The 21,370-nt window shown below is 41.8% G+C and overlaps 2 protein-coding genes across 3 annotated transcripts in view; both read right to left on the reverse strand.

Annotated features, from left to right (window-relative positions):
* The window catches only part of nck1b (NCK adaptor protein 1b), a 30,421-nt gene extending 17,118 nt beyond the window's left edge, over window positions 1-13,303 (reverse strand). The window contains exon 1 of the mRNA XM_048266162.1: window positions 13,102-13,303. The gene's annotated coding sequence lies outside the window, so the exon portion shown is untranslated. The remainder of the gene's footprint in view (window positions 1-13,101) is intronic.
* A 4,075-nt stretch (window positions 13,304-17,378) lies between these two features.
* On the reverse strand, window positions 17,379-20,846 carry slc35g2b (solute carrier family 35 member G2b). 2 transcript variants are annotated; one of them, XM_048266482.1, is made up of 2 exons: window positions 20,516-20,846; window positions 17,379-19,013 (listed from the first exon to the last, which is right to left on the reverse strand). In XM_048266482.1, the coding sequence occupies exon 2, from the start codon at window positions 18,965-18,967 to the stop codon at window positions 17,708-17,710; it is 1,260 nt and encodes a 419-aa protein (XP_048122439.1). In that variant the 5' UTR covers window positions 18,968-19,013; window positions 20,516-20,846; the 3' UTR covers window positions 17,379-17,707. The 2 variants fall into 2 exon arrangements, with proteins under 2 accessions (XP_048122439.1, XP_048122438.1); XM_048266481.1 differs by having other exon boundaries at window positions 17,379-19,010; window positions 20,516-20,844.
* Window positions 20,847-21,370: the final 524 nt, after the last annotated feature.

The raw sequence follows: 21,370 nt of genomic DNA on the forward strand, positions 1-21,370 counted from the left end.
TGATATTGGAACTAATAAAGAGAGGGACACTTATAAAATCAAGGATGCTTTGCAACACATGTTTGATGTGGTCTGTGTGCACATGACTGAGTGTTTGTTGGCGACGACTTTCCAACAGATGTGGGCAGTGATAGCCAAGCTTGGTGGCAGGTTGGTTTCCATAACCAAGAGTGAAAAGTACACCAGATCCCAGGATTTAAAGAACAGAGAGGTCAGGTGGTCACAGACAGCACAGACAGGGACATTACTTTCTAAGCTCATATTTCACAGATCCAATATATACCAACAGACACAATTCACAGGGCTTCCAAGGAAAAAGAAGACTTCTGAACAATGACTGAGGGCTGTAACTTCGCTATGACAAGAGTCTTTCCTAATTTTGGCAAATCTGGGGGAGGGAAAAAAAAAAAAACGGAAAACATTTCAACAGTGAGAGAAAGGGGAAGGAGAAAAAAAAAAAAAAAGAGAGAGAGAACGAGCTGGATTTCTCTCCCTCGTGCTAAGCTCCTCCCTTCTTCCCCACTCAACTGCCCTAGAAAACCTCTCACTGGTATTTAAAGATGCCACCCGTTCTACAGCAGCTTGTCCTGAGGAAACAGGAAGGACCATGCACCATTTCTATTAACCACACCAGGTCTACATTTACAGCACTGCAGAAAGACTACTGCCCACTAGCGAGCTCTTTTAGGCTTTCTCACACCAACAGTCTGACTGGCTCTAATTTAGTTTAATGGCACCATATGGAACTTCTTGACTAACAGAGGTGCTGGGAAAAAAGCAGAGCTAGTTGTCGAAAGACACTCTGTTATATTTGCTTTGGCTTTTAACAAGCCAAGAACAAAAGTAGGTTATACGTGTTTACTGGAAAACTGATACACCACTAAATTCTCTGGAAGGATTTTTGCCTTCTCACACACACACACACACACAGAGCACGGCAACATGCAGTTTGGCTGACAGGAAGCAGCGGCCTACCTTATCTGAGCACTGCTTACACTCCCCAGTCAGGCTCCAGCTGTGGGCCAGGAGGTCATCCAGTGACATGATGGCTCCACTCCTCTCCTCACACTCCCTCACAGATAGCTCCCTTTCCCTCCCTCTCCCAGAATCTCCTTCCCCCAAACAAATACAGCACACCGATCCCAGCCTATATTGACAGTGACAAGCATCGTCTAAGACTTAGCATCATCTACACCTCCACACCAGGCACCCAGCAGCCACTGAGGAAACCTGCTTGTTCTCACCTACCACACCTCAAAGGAAGTGAGTAAGAAAACAGTCTGCATAGCAACCTCACACACCATGACAAAAGGTGCATTCACACCTCATTCTTGTGTCATAACCGACGCCGAGTGTGGTTTTGGTGCACTTGCACTGAGATGTGAGTGCAGAAATCGTGGGACAAAAAAGACAAAGCGTGCAAAGATAAGTTCAGCCTCCCCACATCCTTCATCACTGCTGCACCCCGGCCTCGTGTCACAGCAACAAGCGTGTCATCGACAGCCCATGCCAGGGTGAACCCACGCTGAAGATCAGAGAGATGAGATTTTAGCCAGAGGAGCCAGAAGATGATTTCAGCGAGTCACCCTCTAGCTCTGCAGAGGGCCCATGACAGACCACTGATTAATGGCTTCTAATGGGGGCTTTGAATGAAGCGAAAATTACAGGGAGAGGAACATTGTGTCCCAGTCCTTTATTTGTTGAGATTATATCAAAGTTTTCTGTTTCCATTTCAACCTCATTTGATGACACAAGGTTGCAGCAGTTCTCTGAGCTCCGAGTATTGTCTGAGACAACAAGAACATGCAGACATGTTGTTGCAGTCATATGCCTTACCCGTCTCTAAACAGACAGCCAGTGATCGAAAAGAAGGTGATACCCCTTTTAGCAGGGCAATACCATTGGCGTACACACACAAACCAGAGCATACACACACACACACACACACACACACACACACACACACACACACACACACACAAACACACAGAAACCTAATCCCTTTCAGAGCCTGTTCAAATAACAGGGCTGTGGAGCCTTCTGGAATGTGCTTTGCGTATGTGTGTGTAGTTCCTAATGCTCTGCAGTCTTACAAAGCATAGCCCAAAGGAAACTATTTAATGTGAAAGATTTAAACTATATTTGCATTTTTTGCTAACTTCCAAGAGAACTTAGGAGAGCATAGATAGATGATTGACAGGCGGTAGGCCTACACCACAACAGTGGCTCTACACCATCACAACATTCTGTCCCTTTTTGCACTTTATTATTCCTTGTATTCAAACAGTAGGAGATTACACTGATCAACATCACATTTCAACAATGTCCTTGCTTTCAACAAACATCTATGTGATGTCTATATGAAGACAGGATCCGAATACCCTTGTGTACTTAGCTATGAGGAAAATGGAGCCTGCAAACCAGTAGACCAAAAGTCATCCTGTACCCTACACAAATTTCCAGCTAGGCTGTGTCTCATTTGACATTATTATTTGTACAAATTGTAACTATGCAAATCACATGTAAATAGGAAAATGTTGGAGTTCTTTTGTCACTATTGGGAACTGTGGCCGGCCACTTCGAGGCACTGTGCTAAGCTAGGCTAGCGGTAGGTGTATCAAGAGTAACTGCTCGCAGAGACGAGAAGGGTACAGTTGTGCTCATAAGTTTACATACCCTGTACATACACATGATAAAGTTGACTAAAAAGAGAAATAAAAAAAAAATCATCTTTTGGGAATTGACCTGAATGCCTTAATTAAATATAATGAGGAAAAATCAAACCTTTAAGGACACCGATTTTCTTCGTGAATAAAAATAATAATCTGCCTGCCTCTATGGGAATTTAACATAGGGGTATGTATACTTATGAGCCCCTGTATTTTAAGGAAGAACATTTATTTATTTACGATACATTTTTCAAAGGTCAGTTATTTCATGGATCCAGGATACTCTGCATCCTGATAAAGATCCCCTGGCCTTTGGAATTAAAATAGCACCACATCATACCTTTCACCATATCTCGTGATTGGCATGGGGTACTTTCCATAAGATCATCTCTCAATGCAAATCAAACCAGCTATTAGGCTAACTGAAATAAAACCATGCCAATCTCCTGGTATGGTGAAGGGTACGTGATGTGGGGCTATTTTAATGTTCATTTAAAGTTTCACTGTATGCCCTCTGATTTTATATAAGGCCCTAGATTCAGATTAAAGTGTAAAAAGAGTGATATTGAGGGTCGTTTAGTAGTCACATAGCATTAGTATTTTGTCTGCAAACATTGGCCTAATACTTTATTAATGTTGTGCCAATATATTTTAGGTCTCCACAGCATACGAACATGAAAATTCCCTATTATCGTGGTCTAAAACGCATGATCACTAGTCAAAAGCTTACTTAAATTTAGTAGGATGTCCAGTCCACATAGGGAGTGTTTTCGTTATCAAACGTCGGGCGGATGGCGCAACAAGGCGTTCCTTAATCAGTCATGGGTGTGTTATGGGCTTAACATAATTTAAACCAATGAGAATGACATATGTCATTCCCTTTAACAGCGAGCAGCACAATTTCAAACAGCGCATCGGTATTTTGATAGACAGCGGCATAATTGAAGGAATCTGCTTGCACGCGAGACCGTATGGAACAGTTATTCCACTAAACCATACTTTACTAAAACCTAGCAGAGTATAGCTACACACATTTGAACTCATTGCCAAAGTGAAACCAACTTCACCGTAGTCTCATAGTCAACGATAAAACAGTTATACACAGTTACTTTCACTATTGACTGACAATAGGTTACCATCGAAGACATAGCCTGAAAAAAGCACTTTCCCCAATAATGTTTGAATGACTGAATAAAAAACCTAAGGACATTTATCCTGCAGAGGAGTTGCTGCTTACATCTCGTGAAAGTGCATCTTCAGCTGTGCTTCGTATTTGCCCCTTGCCTATTGCCTAATCACTTTTATCACATCATTACCAATTTGCAAATGATGGTGAATAACTACTCATTGAGAGATGCATTTCATAATATCTTTACTCTAATTATGTTTCCCATGGTAGCCTAATCGTGTAATAATTTGTAATGTTCTGCATGGATGTGCACTGGTGCGTTCGTGGATAAGAGAAGCGGGGTGCGTTGTGCACCCGCCCATATCACTGTTGATAATGCACTCTTAAAACAACAAACAACTCGCCATGGATTTCTGACCAGGTTTGTCTTGCCTAAAGACACAGCTGTGCGCCGTCATCATCATTGCCCTTGGACATCAGCCAGTTAGATGCAACCAATTAACATTTGGACTAAGTTAACATGGAATTTTCTTTTTGTGAAATTTCTTCTTATTTATTTATTATTAGATAATTTTGTTTGTTGTCTGTCTTGTATGTCTTGGTGTCACGGGTACGCTGGCGATTACGCCGCTCCATTCAGCATCTCGTCTTGTGTAATTTGCCATTTTGTACATTTATTTATGTCTTGGGGTCACAGGTATGCTGGCGACTACGCCGCTCAGTCCAGCATCTTTTGTCTGATGTTAATGTCTTGTGTGTGGAGCACTTTAAATACAGTTACCTTATCGTATAAGCTACTTCCAAATCTATAGATTTTCATGTTCCTGCTAGATACCTCACATACAATTTTAGTCATTTGAAAATGACTTAAAAAACCCAACCAGCCCGTTTTATCCTTAATATATTCATGCCCATTGTTTCTGGAGACTTCACATATTGGCACATCAACAACAAATAAGAATATCTTGTATTTAAAGAAAAAATGATTGATGCCAAATGTGTACAAAAAAGTTTTTTTTTTACTTTTCTTCTAAATCTAGAAAACCATTGACCATGGCAAAAGTGTCATCAGATTTAGCAAGCTGAAGACATGTCACCTTGTGTGGCCACAAGTCACACCCGCTTACATAAGTTCTGTGTGCATGACTGTCTACCCTGGCTACATGGCAATAATAATGTCCAGTTGGTATGTGTCACCTAAGTTGTTCACTTAAAAAACACAGATCCAACATCAGTGAGTGCAATTGTTTATGATATCAGTGTATTCTCTCCTCTCTCCTACTTTCTTGTCCAGTATAGAAGAGAAGCCTGAATAACCCTTACACCTTACAGTTGAACAAGGAAGGGTTTTCCCCAGTAGAGTTTACATAACAAGCATCCATACAGTGAATAATAATCATACTGGAATAATCATCCTCTATGGTATTCAAACAATTAAAGTTCTCCCTTCATTACAAAGGCATTCAATCCATGGCATCATAAAAGCAAATAAACATAGTGTTATATTAATACTATGATATACACCAAAGTAAACCAACATACAAATTTAACCCTTAGAACCCTAAGCTGTTTTTAGGGCATTTTCACTACCTTTATTCATAAGGATTTATTCTGGCCATTGTAAGTGCCACACACACATATTATATATTGTTTTTTTCAGCAGAGTCTAGGCTATCCATCATTTCATGTATTAGTACTAGCATTGATTTTATTTTGATTTTTCAATAATTAAAATATAAAAATCATATTATAAAAAGTCTTATATTTTGACCTGTATCTCACCACAGCAAGCTCATAGCTCTACATGCATTTCATGTGTGTGTAGGGCAGACTGTCCTGAAACGGGCAATATAATTGCCATGTTGGAGGGATACTCTGGGGTTGAGCAATTTACAGAAATATGTGGTGTGTGATTTACAGAAATAAATGCCATTTTTTATTTAGCGATGAAAAATGACCATTCTGCGCTCCATATCTGTGACACGAACTGATCTGACCTGACTTGACCCAAGTTTGCCTGTTAGCATGTGTGACTATGGTGTATGCACTCGTGATGATTCTCCACTTTTTACTGCATTGCCATGAACAAAGTAAAGGCAAAAAAGGTGTTTCTTTGTTGAACAAATTGGGATGCAATGTGAGCCTTGAATTGGATGCCATGCAGGAATTTGCTAGGATCTCAAAACCGGATTATGAACATGTTTTGCCATAGAGAAACACACGATAGCGTTGGATTATAAACATGCTTTGCCACAAAAACAGACAAAAATGTGTGGTAAGTCCAGCTATATGAAGTTATTATTTTGCTGTTACTTCATCTGTTTTATAACCCAGAAGAATGTATTTGGTATCAAATGATAGCTCTGTGTCTCCTCTTTCATCTAACATACGTGGCATATATATCCGATCACGAGTCCGCGAGTAATTACTCCGAGAGTAATGGGTGTGCAGCGTTGGTTTATCCATTGGTTTCATGGTACCAATGGATAGCCCTGTTTCTCCTTTTTCATCTGATATGCTTGCCATATCTATGCGATCACGGGTTCGCGGGTAATTCAAACGAGAGTAATGGGTGCGCAGGTGAACGCAGAGAAGTATAGACTGTAAATATGATGCAATTTGATTTAATTTCATGATTTTTCATACTTGATCGTACAGACAAGTGCATAGTCTCTTTGGAAAGCCCCAATTCTTCTCTGTCATAAAATAAAGGTTTTATCTCGTTGTGATGAACAGTCGCGGAGCAATGTAACAGAGAAGAAAGGGTGTGTTTTTTGACGCACTTTGCGTCAATCGGGTTCTAAGGGTTAAGGAAGACCTGACAGAAATGTCACTGAGAATCAAAGATAGGTCCCAACCCACACAATCAATTGAGTTGAAAGATATTTCGCAAACCACAGAGATAACAGTCCCGGAAGGCAGCTACAGGATGTATGAAAATGGAGTGGAGTGAATCCACACAAAGAGGTTTATCTCCAGTCAATGTGCTTTGACAGTTTACCTGCTCCAGGGCTCGGACACAGTCTGGCTAAACAAGCCACTGGGGTACGGAGCTGAGCGGCACACGCTCTAACACGCAGGGCCGCATGATATTACACGAAAGCATTCCGAGATGCACTGCACACAAGCAAAATGACATCATGCCAAAAAAAAAGAAGAGACCAAGACAGACGTTTGACAAAGGAGAAGGGAAACATTTCAGTACTGGCACACCTGGTTTGCCCGCTTTGCTGTAACCAGGTCAAATGGAGCACATGCAAAAACATTCACATAAACCACCTTCTTTCAGTTTCAGTCTCCAAAACATTTTACTACAATCAACAGTTAGGCTGAATCCCATTACTCCCAATTCACTGTACTCCTACGTTTTCACATGTAGGGGTGTCCCGATTAATTCTGGAACTGAGGGGCTACGGCCATTGTATGATTTTTGAGGGGCAACTATCAAATGCATTGAAAGAAGTCCATAAATGTTATAATCTTTTAAGTCTTGTAATATTGAGGAATAATATGCAATACACACATTTCAGAGTTTGGTGTCAAAGATGCAATGACAGTACAGCTATGCTCTCGAAAGTCAATTCTCCACTTTCCCACTTATTTGATAGGCCTACAACAAGGTGAAATTTTTATGAGCATCACTACACATTGTCGAAACATCTGAGCTGACTGTAGATGCAAGGGGGCATAAAATTGGATTGCTGTAACAAGCATTTCTGAAAAATCTTTATCCACAATGTAACTTTATGTAAACATGACGTGTGAGTGAGTAGGCTACAGCCATTTCAATGTCCGATGCATGATGGTTGAATAATAAGCCAGTGACAAATTTTCTGCACTTCTTTGATCATTTCGCTTATGTTAAAGGAACCATATGTAAGATTGTGGCCAAAACTGGTACTGCAATTACTTTAAAATTACTGTAGAATGGTGTATCCCCTCCCTCTCCTCCCTGACTCGAGGTTGCCAACCCGGATGCCGAAACACTACTGACTTTGTGATTAGTAGATAGATAGAGGATCAGGGCAAAACACAACATCAACATCAGTTGAGGGCTGCAACTTCACTTCTTAAATGACAATATCCTGGCCGGAGTACTGTTGTCAGTGATATAAGTATTTGAAATGAACATGATTACTTAATGTCTAGTGACATATCAGGGCCATTTTATGATTCATTGAAATACATTTCGGAACTACTTTGGGAAATAATCTTATTTGTTGTCTATCCCCCAGTCATATCTGTTTGCATGATGAGGCTATCGGGTTCTTGAAGGGCTGTCCCCTAATTCTGTAACTCAGTTTCGAGGGATAAGAGCAAGGGGTAATGGAAGGGGAAGGCACGAAAATTATAAATGGAATTGGGAATTGAGCATTGAGAAGCCCCCGCCCCCCCTCCCCCTAAATCAAAACAAACCAGAGACGGCCTATAACCTAGCCCACATGACCACTGACCATGTCCTGCACTTAATTGAAAGCCATAAACACAAAATGTGGCTGAATAGATTTCTCTCATTTCCTCTTTGGTAAATAAGACACAGAGTTTTAAGTCTGAATAATAAGAGGAACTGGGAAACAGCTGAAATACATCAGGAGCCTAAATATGGACTAGTAGACTAGCCTACATATGAGGTCAGGTGGCAGAATGTAGCAACTTAAAACAAAATCAAAACAATAACAATAAACCAATGGTGTACTGTGTATAATAAAATGTTATGCTAGAGATGCTAGTGAAGTCAAGTTTAGCAACACTCTACACTACACATCACCCAGTGACAAAGTCTGGTGGTAAGGAATTGTAAATACAACCAGTTAATCACATTCAGCTTACTTCATTCTGCAACATTGGGAAATTTCCCTGGACTAAGGCCAAATCCTTGTCCTGATATTCATGAATGAACAAACAGCTATGAAAACTTTATTTAAGCAAAAATAACATTAACCAAAGGAGAACTAAAAGAAGCAATAATAACTTAGTAAGCTGAAACTGAAAGCTGTGAAGAATTGTGGTGTGCTCACTCAGACAAATCATTCTCTCCATAAAAAGAAGTAGTGAACACAGACACAAAAAACAGATTTAATCAAGCACAGTTCAGTTCATAATAAACTAGCTGGCATTTCAGCGCATGTGTGTGTGTGTATTATATCTAACCAAAGTGATGGGTTGACACACACACACATATATACATACATGTGTGTGTGATTATATATATATATATATATATATATATATATATATATATATATATATATATATACACTGTGTCAACTCATCACTTAATGTTCAGTGTAGGTATTAGGTTACATAGTCCTCAGTTGATTTGTAGTATGTCATGTGGCATAATGCCTCCTCCTGTCTGATGCACAACTAGGTGGTGGTGCAGTGGCTTTAGTGTAGCCTAAATGTTTTGCTTCAATTAAACAAACTACGCTCACCCGGCACTTTCTGACAGAGAAAAGCTTGCAGACCCCTAAAGTCGGGGCTTCTTCTGAATCTACTGCCAACATAACAACTTTGCATGTGGTGCAGTAGTGATGACTGCAGTCGCTCGACCAGACACAATTACAAAGAAATGAGGAAGTGATAAAGTTGTAGGTAATAGTTGTAGCTAGTTATAAAAGATCACATCCTGTATCTCAAAAAACAACATTATTCATGTTCCTTCATGTTAGCACTACAAAACTATGGAGCTATAACACATGTGTTTCCCCTAGACTGGGGTAAAACAGCCTTTTGGCTAATCTCTTGGCAGCCAGGACCAGTAAGAGGGTGAAGAGAGGAGGTCTACTTGGAGATTTTTGGATGTTTGTGAGACAAATCTGCTTGACAGAATGGGTCGGATGTGTGTGTGTGGGGATGGGGTTCCCATCTTTTTCCCAGTCAGATATAATCATTCACACCCAACAGAATGGGGATGCCACACCTCCACGTCTGAGAAAAATGGCACTTGATAAATTAGCTACTCTCAATCTTCCTCAAACACAACTGTCTCAGTGCTGTGGGATAGTCTCGAGTCGGCCTCAAGCAAATGCAAATGCAAATGCAACCCACCTCCACCCCAGACATAATGAAAGACTCTGGAAATGTCTGTCAGTGTCACAGTAATTACAGAATCTCACCAGCTGCAACAGGCCCCCTTCAACAAACACACGTCAGAAGCTCTTGAACTTGAGGCTTCAGAAAAGGTTATGTGCTGCTGCTGCTACTGTGAGGCATACTAGTACTACAGTAAATGACTGATGTTTTGTCTCACTTCAGTGTCATTTCCACAGCTAATAACTGCACACATACCGTAGTTAAAAAACAGTTAAGTCCTCAAAGATAGAACACTGAAGAGATTTACTGTGGTCTTGAATCGGTTTCCTAAGTGTCACAACCCAAGTGTAGCCTCCTTGCCTAGTGTGAGTATGTGAAAGAGTGAGAGAGAGATCCTGTACCCTGTGTACAGAGGTAATTGTGTGTATGGGCCCAAATCCAGTGAGGAGAAAGGGATATAGGCTGATCAAAATAATAAGGCTATTGTTGATAACTCTGCACATGTGTTGAAGTGAGGCTTTGTTAAATCACAGTTCACTAGTTTGCCTATCAGGATCTTTCATTTAGAACACTAAATAAGAAGCATGTTTGGATTGGTAGCTGGCCATGGTTCTGAGATCATGTCTATAAAGGAGATAGTTTCAGTGGACATCACTCACACTGTCTTTGGATGAGGGATAATGTGAGCTAAGAGCTACTAGTGAAGTGGAGGAGAATGGGGAAGAGGTGGAATGTGTGATGCAGAGAGGTAAGGCAGATCTCGCAAAAGCTGAAGCTGTCGATCATTGGCTCCTCCAGAACTTTGAGCTTAGAAAACATAATTTCACTAGTTTGCCAACTAGGATGCTTGATTAAAAAGCTAATAAGGACGTTTGGCTTGATAGTGGTCCTAGGATGCCTACAGCCAAGATTACGTGAGCGACGTCCACAGACACCCCAAGAGAGCATGCATGTGGCTGCTTTCAAAAGAGGTAGGCCTATCTATAGTGGAACAGATGCATGTAACATGATGTAATCTATGATTGCTAGGCATTTGAGGATCAACAGCTAAGCATTTTAATTGCTCCTCATATCACAGCTCCTCTCTTAATGGAGTCCAGATGTAGAAGAGTGTGTGGAACCAGTGACGTAGGGATGGGCATGAGTGACACAAAAACTTTGTGAATACTTGAGTGAAAAATATAGGCTATTGCTTTGTGTTTCTTTCGTTTTCCCCGTTTCTTTTTCAGGACACGGGCACGGGCAGATAACTATAATTGTCCACTCTTCCCGTGGGCCTATGATTGGGGCTCTGCTTTGTAAAAGGGCATAGTATGTTAACTGCCGGCATAATAGGGGGATGGAAAGAATCCCCCATTCCACATCCTTTCATAGAAGTTGTGGTATTAAGTGGCAATTAAGTGGCAAAAATACTTGATATGGGTGGAGACGTAGGACCCAGAATTCTGCTGCAGTGTATACGCTAGCAAGAGAAGATGGGGTCACAGCATCAGTGCCTATTGCCAGTACCGTAATGAGAGTTGGGAAAATGTGCCTAAGAGTGTAAAGGTGGGGAGCAAAACAAAGTGGGAGCAAACAGAAAAGCATAAAGAGGGGGAGATCAAGGATGAAGGATGTACAGTAATGCACAGTACAGGGCTCTACTGGCCATACTGAACCTGCTACAGCTACTGCTGGGTAATACTGGAGTTCAGTGCAGGATTCTCTTGATTTAACCAGAGCCTTATAGATAGATCTCTCTCTAGGGCTCTGGATTTAACTGAATGAGCTCTAGAATGTGATGTCACACTCACAGGCATGCTATAACTACACACTATCATTCAATGGATGGGAGGCTCCTTGGTTTGGTAGTTCCGAGCTCTACCATTAGATGAAACTGCAGTTTGGGGAGAGCTGGGAGCCTGAGCTAGGTGACCAGGAGTCCTACTAGATCAAGAGGGGTGGTCATGGTGATCAGCTGTACCCCAAGTAATCCATGGATTCTTTTATTTATTTATTTTTTGAGGTATGGCATCCTCATCAGATAACCAAGTCAAAATAATACTTATGTATGCTGGAGCACTTGTGGGTGAGGAGTAACAGCTATCAATAATCCCCATCAAACTTTGTTAAGACAAAAAACATTATAAAAGACGACAATGAAAAATAATCACATTTAGGCAACAAGTAAGAAATAAAATACCCTGCACGACAAACTCAGGGGCATTTTTGACTTGATTTGGCAAAAAAAAAAAAAAAGCACAAAACCCTTCGATTACAGCACTTTCGAGAAAGTGGTTAATTCGCTATACGTGCTAACCACACGTTTCACAAATGGGCATCCACTATGACTATGAATGTATCCAGCTTATGGAAGCGAAAAATATCTGAATAATGATTGTAATTCAGAACAGTGAAGGGCAAAGGCAACGTTGTTTTAAAGTTTCCACGCTCTTCGTGGATTAAAGACAGTTTTGAATTCAACCTCATTGCCACACCTGGCAATGCCTGACAGTTGTGCCGCTACTTAGGATATGTCACAAAGACAAAAATAAGCATTCAGCATAGACGCCAATGCAGTACTAATTCCACAGTAACGTTACCGAGGATCACAAATACCCACCCTACAGTCCTCACAAATGGCCATTAGACGAATAAAGCCGCACGAGGACAATAATGTCACCTGGAGGTTTGCTGAACCCCTTGCAACCTCTCTTCTAAAAAAAAGGAATCGAGTTAAGTGGCCACGGATTCATTAACGTTGGGAGAAAAAAAATCAAAGCGCACTAGCCACATCAACAGTCAGCCAGCTAGCCGGGTGAAAACACCACACCACGATCTAAGATTAAAGCTGGCCTTAAACTCACATCCTGCCGCGCCGGATATGTAAAACGTATTAATGCAATAAATACAAACAAACGCAAATCTTCGACAACATTCACGTTAAGTGCAAAATCCTGCTAACGTTTATATATAACATTAACTGTTAGCTGGCTAGCCTACCCATATTTAAAAGCCCTCTGACTCCACAAGCATTGTAAATGCATCCTCCATCTGCTTGCCTCTGTCAGTTGACGTTACTTTAAGAATGGATTTATCTGGGGGGAATTACTACTATTAGTTCTTAAAAAATACGTTTTTCATTTCCATACGGAGATGGGTTAGCATTCAAATGCTAGGTCGATGGCTAGCATAGGGTAGTTGTCCTAGCCCTGCAAGAGTAGCATGTGTGCCAACCCTGATATCGGTGTGATCACAAATTATGTCAGCTTGGCGCGGCGGTCTTACCTGTCTGTGATTGAACTATCTTCGATTCAATCACTTGACGGTGCACTGCTTTAGGTATGAGGTCCAAGACGCAAAAAGTATAATGATGGGCACATCAGTATGGCTACGGTGCCAAGGCTTCTATTATCATTTTGCCTTGGATGGAGTGTGGTTCACGGTTCAGTCTCCAGCATGAGAAGTTCTATTCGATCTAACTTGTTTCTACAATCCTCGCTGCCTTGGTTTTCATTGGCTGCTCTACTCAGAACACGTTTTTATTCGCCAGCGCTTCTGCCAATCAACTCATATGCCACGGGTCGAAGCCGTATGGACTGTGCGGCTACTCTGTCTCCTTTATTTAGAGGGGAAAACGCGAAGTCTTCTGATCAGTTGTTGGTTGTGGATTCAAGGCGAGTTGATACGATTCAATGTTATATAGCCTACTCTCTATGTAACACTAGTCATATATAGTACTCTCTATGTAACACTACACAAAATTAAGGAATCATCAGCTCTTGAGTTAGCTGCTCAAGTCTAACCAACGTTGGCCAAATTACAATAGTAGCCTACTGTAGTTTAATGTTTAAATAATCTATCTACTTATTCTTCCTCTACTGGCATAGGCTATTTTGTTTTTGATGGAATATCTCTTTATAGTTGTTTGTTTTACAAAAAACGCCAGAGCCTCATCAAAAGAGGGTCCTTTTTGTTATTGAATATTGCGGCGCATGTTGGGAATTCTTAAGAATTTCTTTAGACACGACGTTAGTTAGGCCTACAGAGTAACCTATCTTGCTCTGTTGATGTAGGGTAGCCTACGCACTGCAAGCCTGTGACAGTTTACTTAGAAAATACCACCTCCACCTCAAGATGTGTTCCTCTGAGTCAGATCAACAAGGCTGTAGGCAACACCTCTCCAAATATAGCCTGCATAACAAAAGGATTTGGCACTTAACTGTTGATGATTATACATTATCGTGTGTTTTTTATTGTGTATGTAAATTAGTGTGCATGTGTGCATTTGCTTTTGTGTATACGTGTACTTCTCTGTGTGTGTGTGTGTGTGTGTGTGTGTGTGCGTGCGTGCGTGCGTGCATGTGTCCCTTGCCTGCATGTGTGTGTGTTTTATGTGTCTGTGCGTGTGTGCGTGTTCGCTTGTGAGTGTGTATGTGGGGGGGGACTGGGGGTAATGGGGTGTGTGTGTGTGCCTGCATGTGTGTCCGTGTGGGTGTGTTGATGTGTGTGTGTGTGTGTGTGTGTGTGTGTGTGTTGTGTGCATGCATGCATGCGTGTACATGTTTGTGTTTATGTGTGTGTGTGTGTGTGTGTGTGTGTGTGTGCAATGTGCATGTGTGCGTGAGCTTGTGTTTATGTGTGTGTGTGTGTTTATGTGTGTGTGTGTGTGTGTGTTTATGTGTGTTTATGTGTGTTTGTGTGTGTAAATGAGTGCGGGTGTGTGTGCATGTGCAGTCACTTAATGTGCACATATATTCATTTATCGTATGGTCCCCCATGAACAGAATTCCACAAAACCTGGCATGCATTCAGAGGGTTTCAGCCAAAGATACTTGCGATTACGATGCCTCGTTTTTGCTTTTTCATTTTTAGCTAGGTGTACAGGTATACTGTACATCAAGGCTATACTAGGCTATACATCAAATGAGTGGATATGGGATGGGTTGACATGGGGCGACTGATCAAAACGGAAAACAATGGGTCATCCTTGTGGGCCTATATGCCCACCAAGTTTTGTGTACCTCGGTCTTTCAGTGTCCCGAGAATTGTTGACACAAAATTACTGAAGAGAAAAATTATTTAAAAAATCAGTAGAGGCCCCAGCTGTGGCGCAACTGGCTGGGGCACCTGCACTGTACGCCGGCGACCCGGGTTCGATTCCTTCCCCTGTGGTCCTTTCCGGATCCCACCCCTGCTCTCTCTCCCATTCACTTCCTGTCACTCTCCACTGTCCTATCAATAAAGGCATAAAAAGGCCAAAAAAAAAAAAAAAAAAAAAAGTAGGAAAAAACTCTGACTAAACGCTTCGCAAGTGCATGGAGCCATTTAAGGAGGAGGATTTTAAAGTTGATACGAGACCTGTGTAGCTGCATAAAGGGTGATGTGCTGCCATGGTTTGGTGTGTGTTAGGACTCTGACAGCCGAGTTCTGCACATATTGTAGACTGCCCAGGACCTTGCTGGGCAGACCAGACAGGACACCATTGCAATAGTCCGTGAGTGAGGGATTGAGTCTTGAGGTGGTATAAGTCAGATTTGGTGATGTTTTTTATATATGACTGGGATAAGAGGGTAGAGTCCAGGATGTTGCCCAGGTTGCAGACTCCTGAGAATGGAGAGATGGAACTGCCATCCACATCTAGGAGGTGATCCCCAACCTTTCTTAGCAGTGACGTGGGAGCCACCACCATGAGCTAGGTTTTATTGCTGTTTAGTTTGAGTAAATTAGCAGTAATCCAAGTTTTTATTTTCTGCAGGCAGTTGACAAGTGGTGTGTGTGGGAGCTGGGTAGAGGGTTTGGTGCTGATGTACAGTATAGTTGGGTGTCATCAGCAGTGGAAGCTGAGTCCATGGCGATGGCTTAACTGGCCCAGGGGGAGCATCATGGTGAAAAGAAATTATGGTGGGAATGGCAGGTGTTTTTATCTGTCCATCATTTGCTCATGAAAATCTACCTCAAAAGGGCCAAATTGTAATATTGTTAGCTAAGGCACAAACGGATACTAAACAGTGGATTCTATTGGCCATGGAAAATTAAATGACTCAACATTGTCAAGTTACATCCAAATCATTGCTGTACTCAGGTAAACAATACATTACATTTACTTATTCATCATACACATGGTTCAGAGTCCAGAAAGCTAATCTACATTGACTATGAGATGGTTATACCAGGTCACTGGTTGTGAATACAACTACACACTGACACCCACAAAGAGACACACACACACACACACACACACACACACACACACACTGAGCTCTGAAGCTCTGTTGGCAGAGGTGCAAGACAGTATGTGATGGTGCTCTTGCATGACACAGTACAGGAAGCAATCTGTTTCCTGCACAAACAGATGGACTTAGTGTATGTCCCATTGCACCCCTCCTTTTCATTGCTCTGATCTGACCACCACAGATAATATTCCCTTAATTTATCTTTATTATTTCTATTGCTAAACAGCACTGCAATTAATACAATTTAAACTGATTTGTAGTCTTGGTTACCTTGGCTCGCCAGTACAACATTAACCATGAGACTACATAACACTGATCTCTGAATATGATTACATCCAGGGATATCTCTCATATGCCACCTACTGGACTGGAGAGAAACATAAAAAACAAAATTTCATTAAATCAGATCAGGATGACAATTAATGCACTGTACTATGGGGGGGAAACAATACACATTTGATGCTTGTTTGTTACCATGTTGTATGTAGGCCTACGTCTTACATGCACATTTCACACACTGCTACACCTGAAACTGTAGTAATTTGAAATACTTATCAGAAATCTAAATGTTGCAAGTGATGCAACCTCTCCTCACCTCCCCATCATTAGGTTGTGAGTTGTGCTAAAACTTTACATTCAATAGCTGTAGAGACTTCTTGAATAAAGGGCTTCTGTGCCACAGAAAGTAAAAAAAGAAAAAGAAAACAGCAGTGGCCTTGAAGGCAGAACTGGAGAAACTGCTGTAGATGTACTAACAAAAATGTATAATTTACAAAAACACAAGGCAGGGAGTCACCATATCTTGATCCTGCTGCATTATCATTATGATTCGTCTCAGAATGCAGATGTTTTACTTATTGTGACTGACTGCGAGGGTCTGCAGCACCTGCCCTTGATTTCTTTGCTGTCTCTCAGAGATGCTCATTATATAAAGACAGTAGCACAGCTGTAGCTATTGAATTCTGTATCATCATTTGTGACTGCAGAACATCAAAGACACAAATGCCTTTTTACCCTCTTGCTGACCTCCATTTTCTTAAGTACTAATTGCACAAAAGAAAATCAGTAGCAGGGGTCAGAATCAATAATGGTTCAACAATTAGGATGGCTGTCTTTAAATCTAATCTTTATAAGAATTTGCTGAAAACATACTGGGATAGAATCAGTGTTTACCCTGATTTTATATCATGTGTATATAGCATAGCCATGAGTATCTAGAATAATTTGACACAGGACAAATTAATTCAGTTGTTTCTGAACCGTACTTGATAACTGTTGACAGTTAATAAAATGTTGTTTGGATAGGATAATGTTTGGAGTACAAATGCATCATGGAACATATTTATTTTTTATTTTGTCACGCAATAACATTTAGCAGAGACTTTACACAATTGCCACTCTTTCAACACCATATACACCATATAAAATAAATAGATGATATTTCAGACATTCATTGATTGCACATTGATTAGCAAACAAGTAAACACATCCATCGTACAAACATACATACAAACATTCACACTCACTTTCATACTAGTACATACACACACATACTGTACATCAACAATGCACACAGATATGCACACACACACACACACACACACACACACAAAATCCAGACAGATACCAATACACACACATCTAGGAATGCCGAGTGTTCATGGAGAGTCGAGGATCTCTTGGTAATCCTGTCGTACAGCCCGGCTCACCCAGTAGAGCTTGACTCCAGTGAGGGCGAACACGCTCAGCATGATTACCAGAGCGCCCAGCACATCATAGGCGGATGGAACCATGCGCAGCACGATGAGCTGCAGCAGCATGGCCACCACAATCTCCAGGTGCTGGACAGTGCTCACCAGCGCGGGGTGGAACTTGTTGAGGGCGTAGTAGACCCCCAGGAACGCCACGGTCGAGCAGATACAAATGCCAATAAGGTAGCCCCAGGTCTCCCCATTCAGAGGGATAATGGGCTCCTGCATGATGAACATGGTGGATGCGCCCCACACTGTGCCCGTCCACCCAAAGGTGAAGAGTGCAGTCCACATGCTCACCCGGTCCTTGATGGCACGGTAGACGATCATGGAGAGGGCAGCGGTCAAGCCCGCCATCACCGTCATGGTGTAGCCAAAGGCCTCCTTCCAGAATCCCAGCGGTGACTTATCCTCGTCAGCGATGTTGGGAACCATGACCAGGCACAGGCCGAAGACACTACCCACCACTGTCACCACGTCTGTGTAGCCCAGCCGCTCCTCCAACAGCAGGAAGGCTAGCACTGCGCTGAAGACTGTGGTGCTGGCACGCCACATGAGGGTGCCATTGCTGGGTGGCACAATGGCAAAGGAGGTGTACGCACAGGTGATGGAGATGACATTGCAGACGCCATAGAGGAAGAGCCGTAGACGGTAGCCTTTGGGACCAAAGGGAGCCTCCTTGCGATAGAAGACCACTACCACTGACAATACCTGGATAACCGAGCGGATGAATATGAGCTCCAGAGAGGGCACGTTGGAGCGGTCAGCCGCCAGGCGTGTGATGAGGGCCACGCAGCCGTGGGCTACCGCTGCCCCAAACAAGGCGCCCCAGGTAACGCGTGAGGCCAGCACCGAGGCCTCGCCAAAGCTTTGAAGCTGACTGCCCACGCCTCTGTCCCGCATGGCCTCAGCGCTGGTGGGTCCTGGGGGCCGTGGTCGCGTGTCCATGGTGCCAAACAAAGTCCTGCCCTGTCCACCCTCCGTCACCAGTCGCTTACCAGGACTCTGATCCATAAAGGAGCTGAAGTCCTCGAAGGAGGGTGCATCATCATAGCCCTCTTCACCTGGCTGAGGGAAGTGGGTGGCATACTTCACTGTGACACTGCTGGGATGGATTTTGACTCGCTTTTTGGAGCCATACTGTTGTTTTGAGGAGGTTGGATCCATGGTTCCTGAACTCTAATCTGAAGGAGTTCAATAGAGTGCGGTGCTGCTAGGGAAAAAAAACAGGCACAGATTAATAATAATATTTTTTTAAAAATACAATAAAATTAAAACATTCATTTTAAGACACTGGCAACTTAAAAATCCATACGATCCGGTGCATCTTAGTTCCTTGATTTTGTTTGTGCTCATAAACAAAAAAATTAAATAAACATTTTGTTAGAAGCAAACAATCCGCTTTGCGTGGATCAAAACGGTGTCAGTAAACTATTTTTATTGCTTACTAAGGTACTACCACGGCTTCCCCAAATGCAGATGAGGTGCTTACATAATTCATAACTTACTGCCTCAGTGCTCCCCTTTTCAGGCTGTCTCACTCTGCACTTCCATCATTCTATCTATCTCTCTCTTTCTCTCTTTCTTCCTTCATCTCTCATGTGCAATGCAATGTCTATATTTAAGTGCTGTAGAGCCTGCTTAGAGAAGCGTGTTGAGGTTGACTCAGTTTGATGGCTGAGACATTATATAAGAGAGAGGCAAACCCAGAGGTTGGTTTACAATTCAGGAGATATACAAAGTGAAAAGAGAAAACAGCAAATACTGTAATTCCATTCAGAGAGAAAAATGATAATGGAATGGTAATATCTATCATCATGCTGCATATATGCATTAATTAATGTATGCATATATGTGTGCATATGTTCGATTCTACCCAAAACAGAATGTAAATAGTTGTGGAAGAAAAATAATCACCTTTAAGGATTTTAATTTGTCTCTTTTGTACTACAGAGTGATCGCTTCCAACGGAAATCTTGGTATGAGACTGCAACTACATAGAATCCCACAAGGGGTCTCTCTCTCTCTCTCTCTCTCTCTCTCTCTCTCTTTCTCTCTCTCTCTCCACTCACCCACCCTTTCGTTCTTGTTTTAAAATTATGGATGTAATTATAGTGTTCTCTGAACATCTTGTGTTCCCATGAATAGTGTTTTCTCTCAGAAATCAGATTTTCGCACGTCTGAGCCTTTTGTGCTCTCGGCTTCCAGCTAACAACTAGGCTCTTTATTTCACTATGCCTGAAGTCAATTTCCCACAATTTCTAAAATCATACAATTATCATATAGCCACGTGAGAAAAAAAATACTATATCTTCCAAAACGAAAGGTAATATGAATGCACAACTTACCAGGACAAAATAAGCATTGATTTATATATTTTTCACAGTTAATAATTTCACATAGTCTAAATAACAATGATAATTTAATATGACTAATATGGGCTTACTGTTGTGGACAGTAAAATGTAGGTTACAGAAACAGTACTCAAAAACGCCACAAACAAATCCGTGTAAAATGTCTCTATATAAAAACACCGATGCGTAAAGCAAAGCACTTGATGCCTTCAATAAAATAAAAACAATCGATAATATGTATTCCTTTTCATCCTCTTCGCCACCTCGCGTGTTTGCTGAACTATATCCAAATGCGATATGATTGTGAATTTGAGCGCAACACATCTCTCATCGATGCAAGACTGAATCCAAATAAACTCACCTTTTGGTTTATTAGATCCCACTGGATTTTGTTAGGACAAGCATCATATGAATGGTTGGCGTTCGATGCCGTGCACCAAATATATATAAAACTGCGCTTGCCATCTCCTCATCCGTCTCCCCGGATGTCTCCAAGAAAGCAGGTGCGTATGCACGAGACGCTCTTCAAACCTCTCTTAGCGTTTAGCGCGAAGGCTTGTTGGTGATGGAGGGAGGGAGCCTCGCTGCTTCTCTCTAACACTACAAATAAATAAAATATCCTTCACCAAACGCATGGGAGTGGGGGTTGGGTAGGGTGCAAATGCAAGTGTGGTCATGTGTGAATGGACATGCTGCCATACGTGATGACCCTGCATGTTTGTTATCGTCATCATTCAGAATCATGACCACCAGTAATGCCTGATGACTCTCATGATCATCATGTCATCAATATGTGAGTTTCTTTCACTTTGCACCACTAACTAACCCGTGCAAGACTCAAACTATTTGACCATTTGAAGGCCCAGGTAAGAGCTATTGTTCGGTTACAGTATGCAAACAGGCTTTTCACATGCAACAATCCTGGAGCTCTCATTCAGTTATTGCCTCATGCCCCCATGCCCGACAGCGTTAGCAGATTTGGGTCATTAGGTTCCTTGCGTCTAGATGTTCCAGGCTGTAGTTCATCTTTATGTAGCCTATCTTAGTGACAATAATGTACTACAAGAGACTCACAAGTGCTAAAATATACCCGACTTGCACATATTTGCCTATGCATTGCAGGAGAGATAGATGAGGTCTTGACCGTTATATCAAATTATTTCACTGCTATATCTGCTAGGACATGATCCATAGTTTCAACAGCAGATGTGCTAGT

This window comes from Alosa alosa, chromosome 16, assembly GCF_017589495.1.
Source record: "Alosa alosa isolate M-15738 ecotype Scorff River chromosome 16, AALO_Geno_1.1, whole genome shotgun sequence".
Lineage (NCBI taxonomy): Eukaryota > Metazoa > Chordata > Actinopteri > Clupeiformes > Clupeidae > Alosa > Alosa alosa.

Excerpts from the sequence above, each read along its gene's own strand:
- slc35g2b (XM_048266482.1), bottom strand. The coding sequence starts at position 18,967 with ATGGATCCAACCTCCTCAAAACAACAGTATGGCTCCAAAAAGCGAGTC.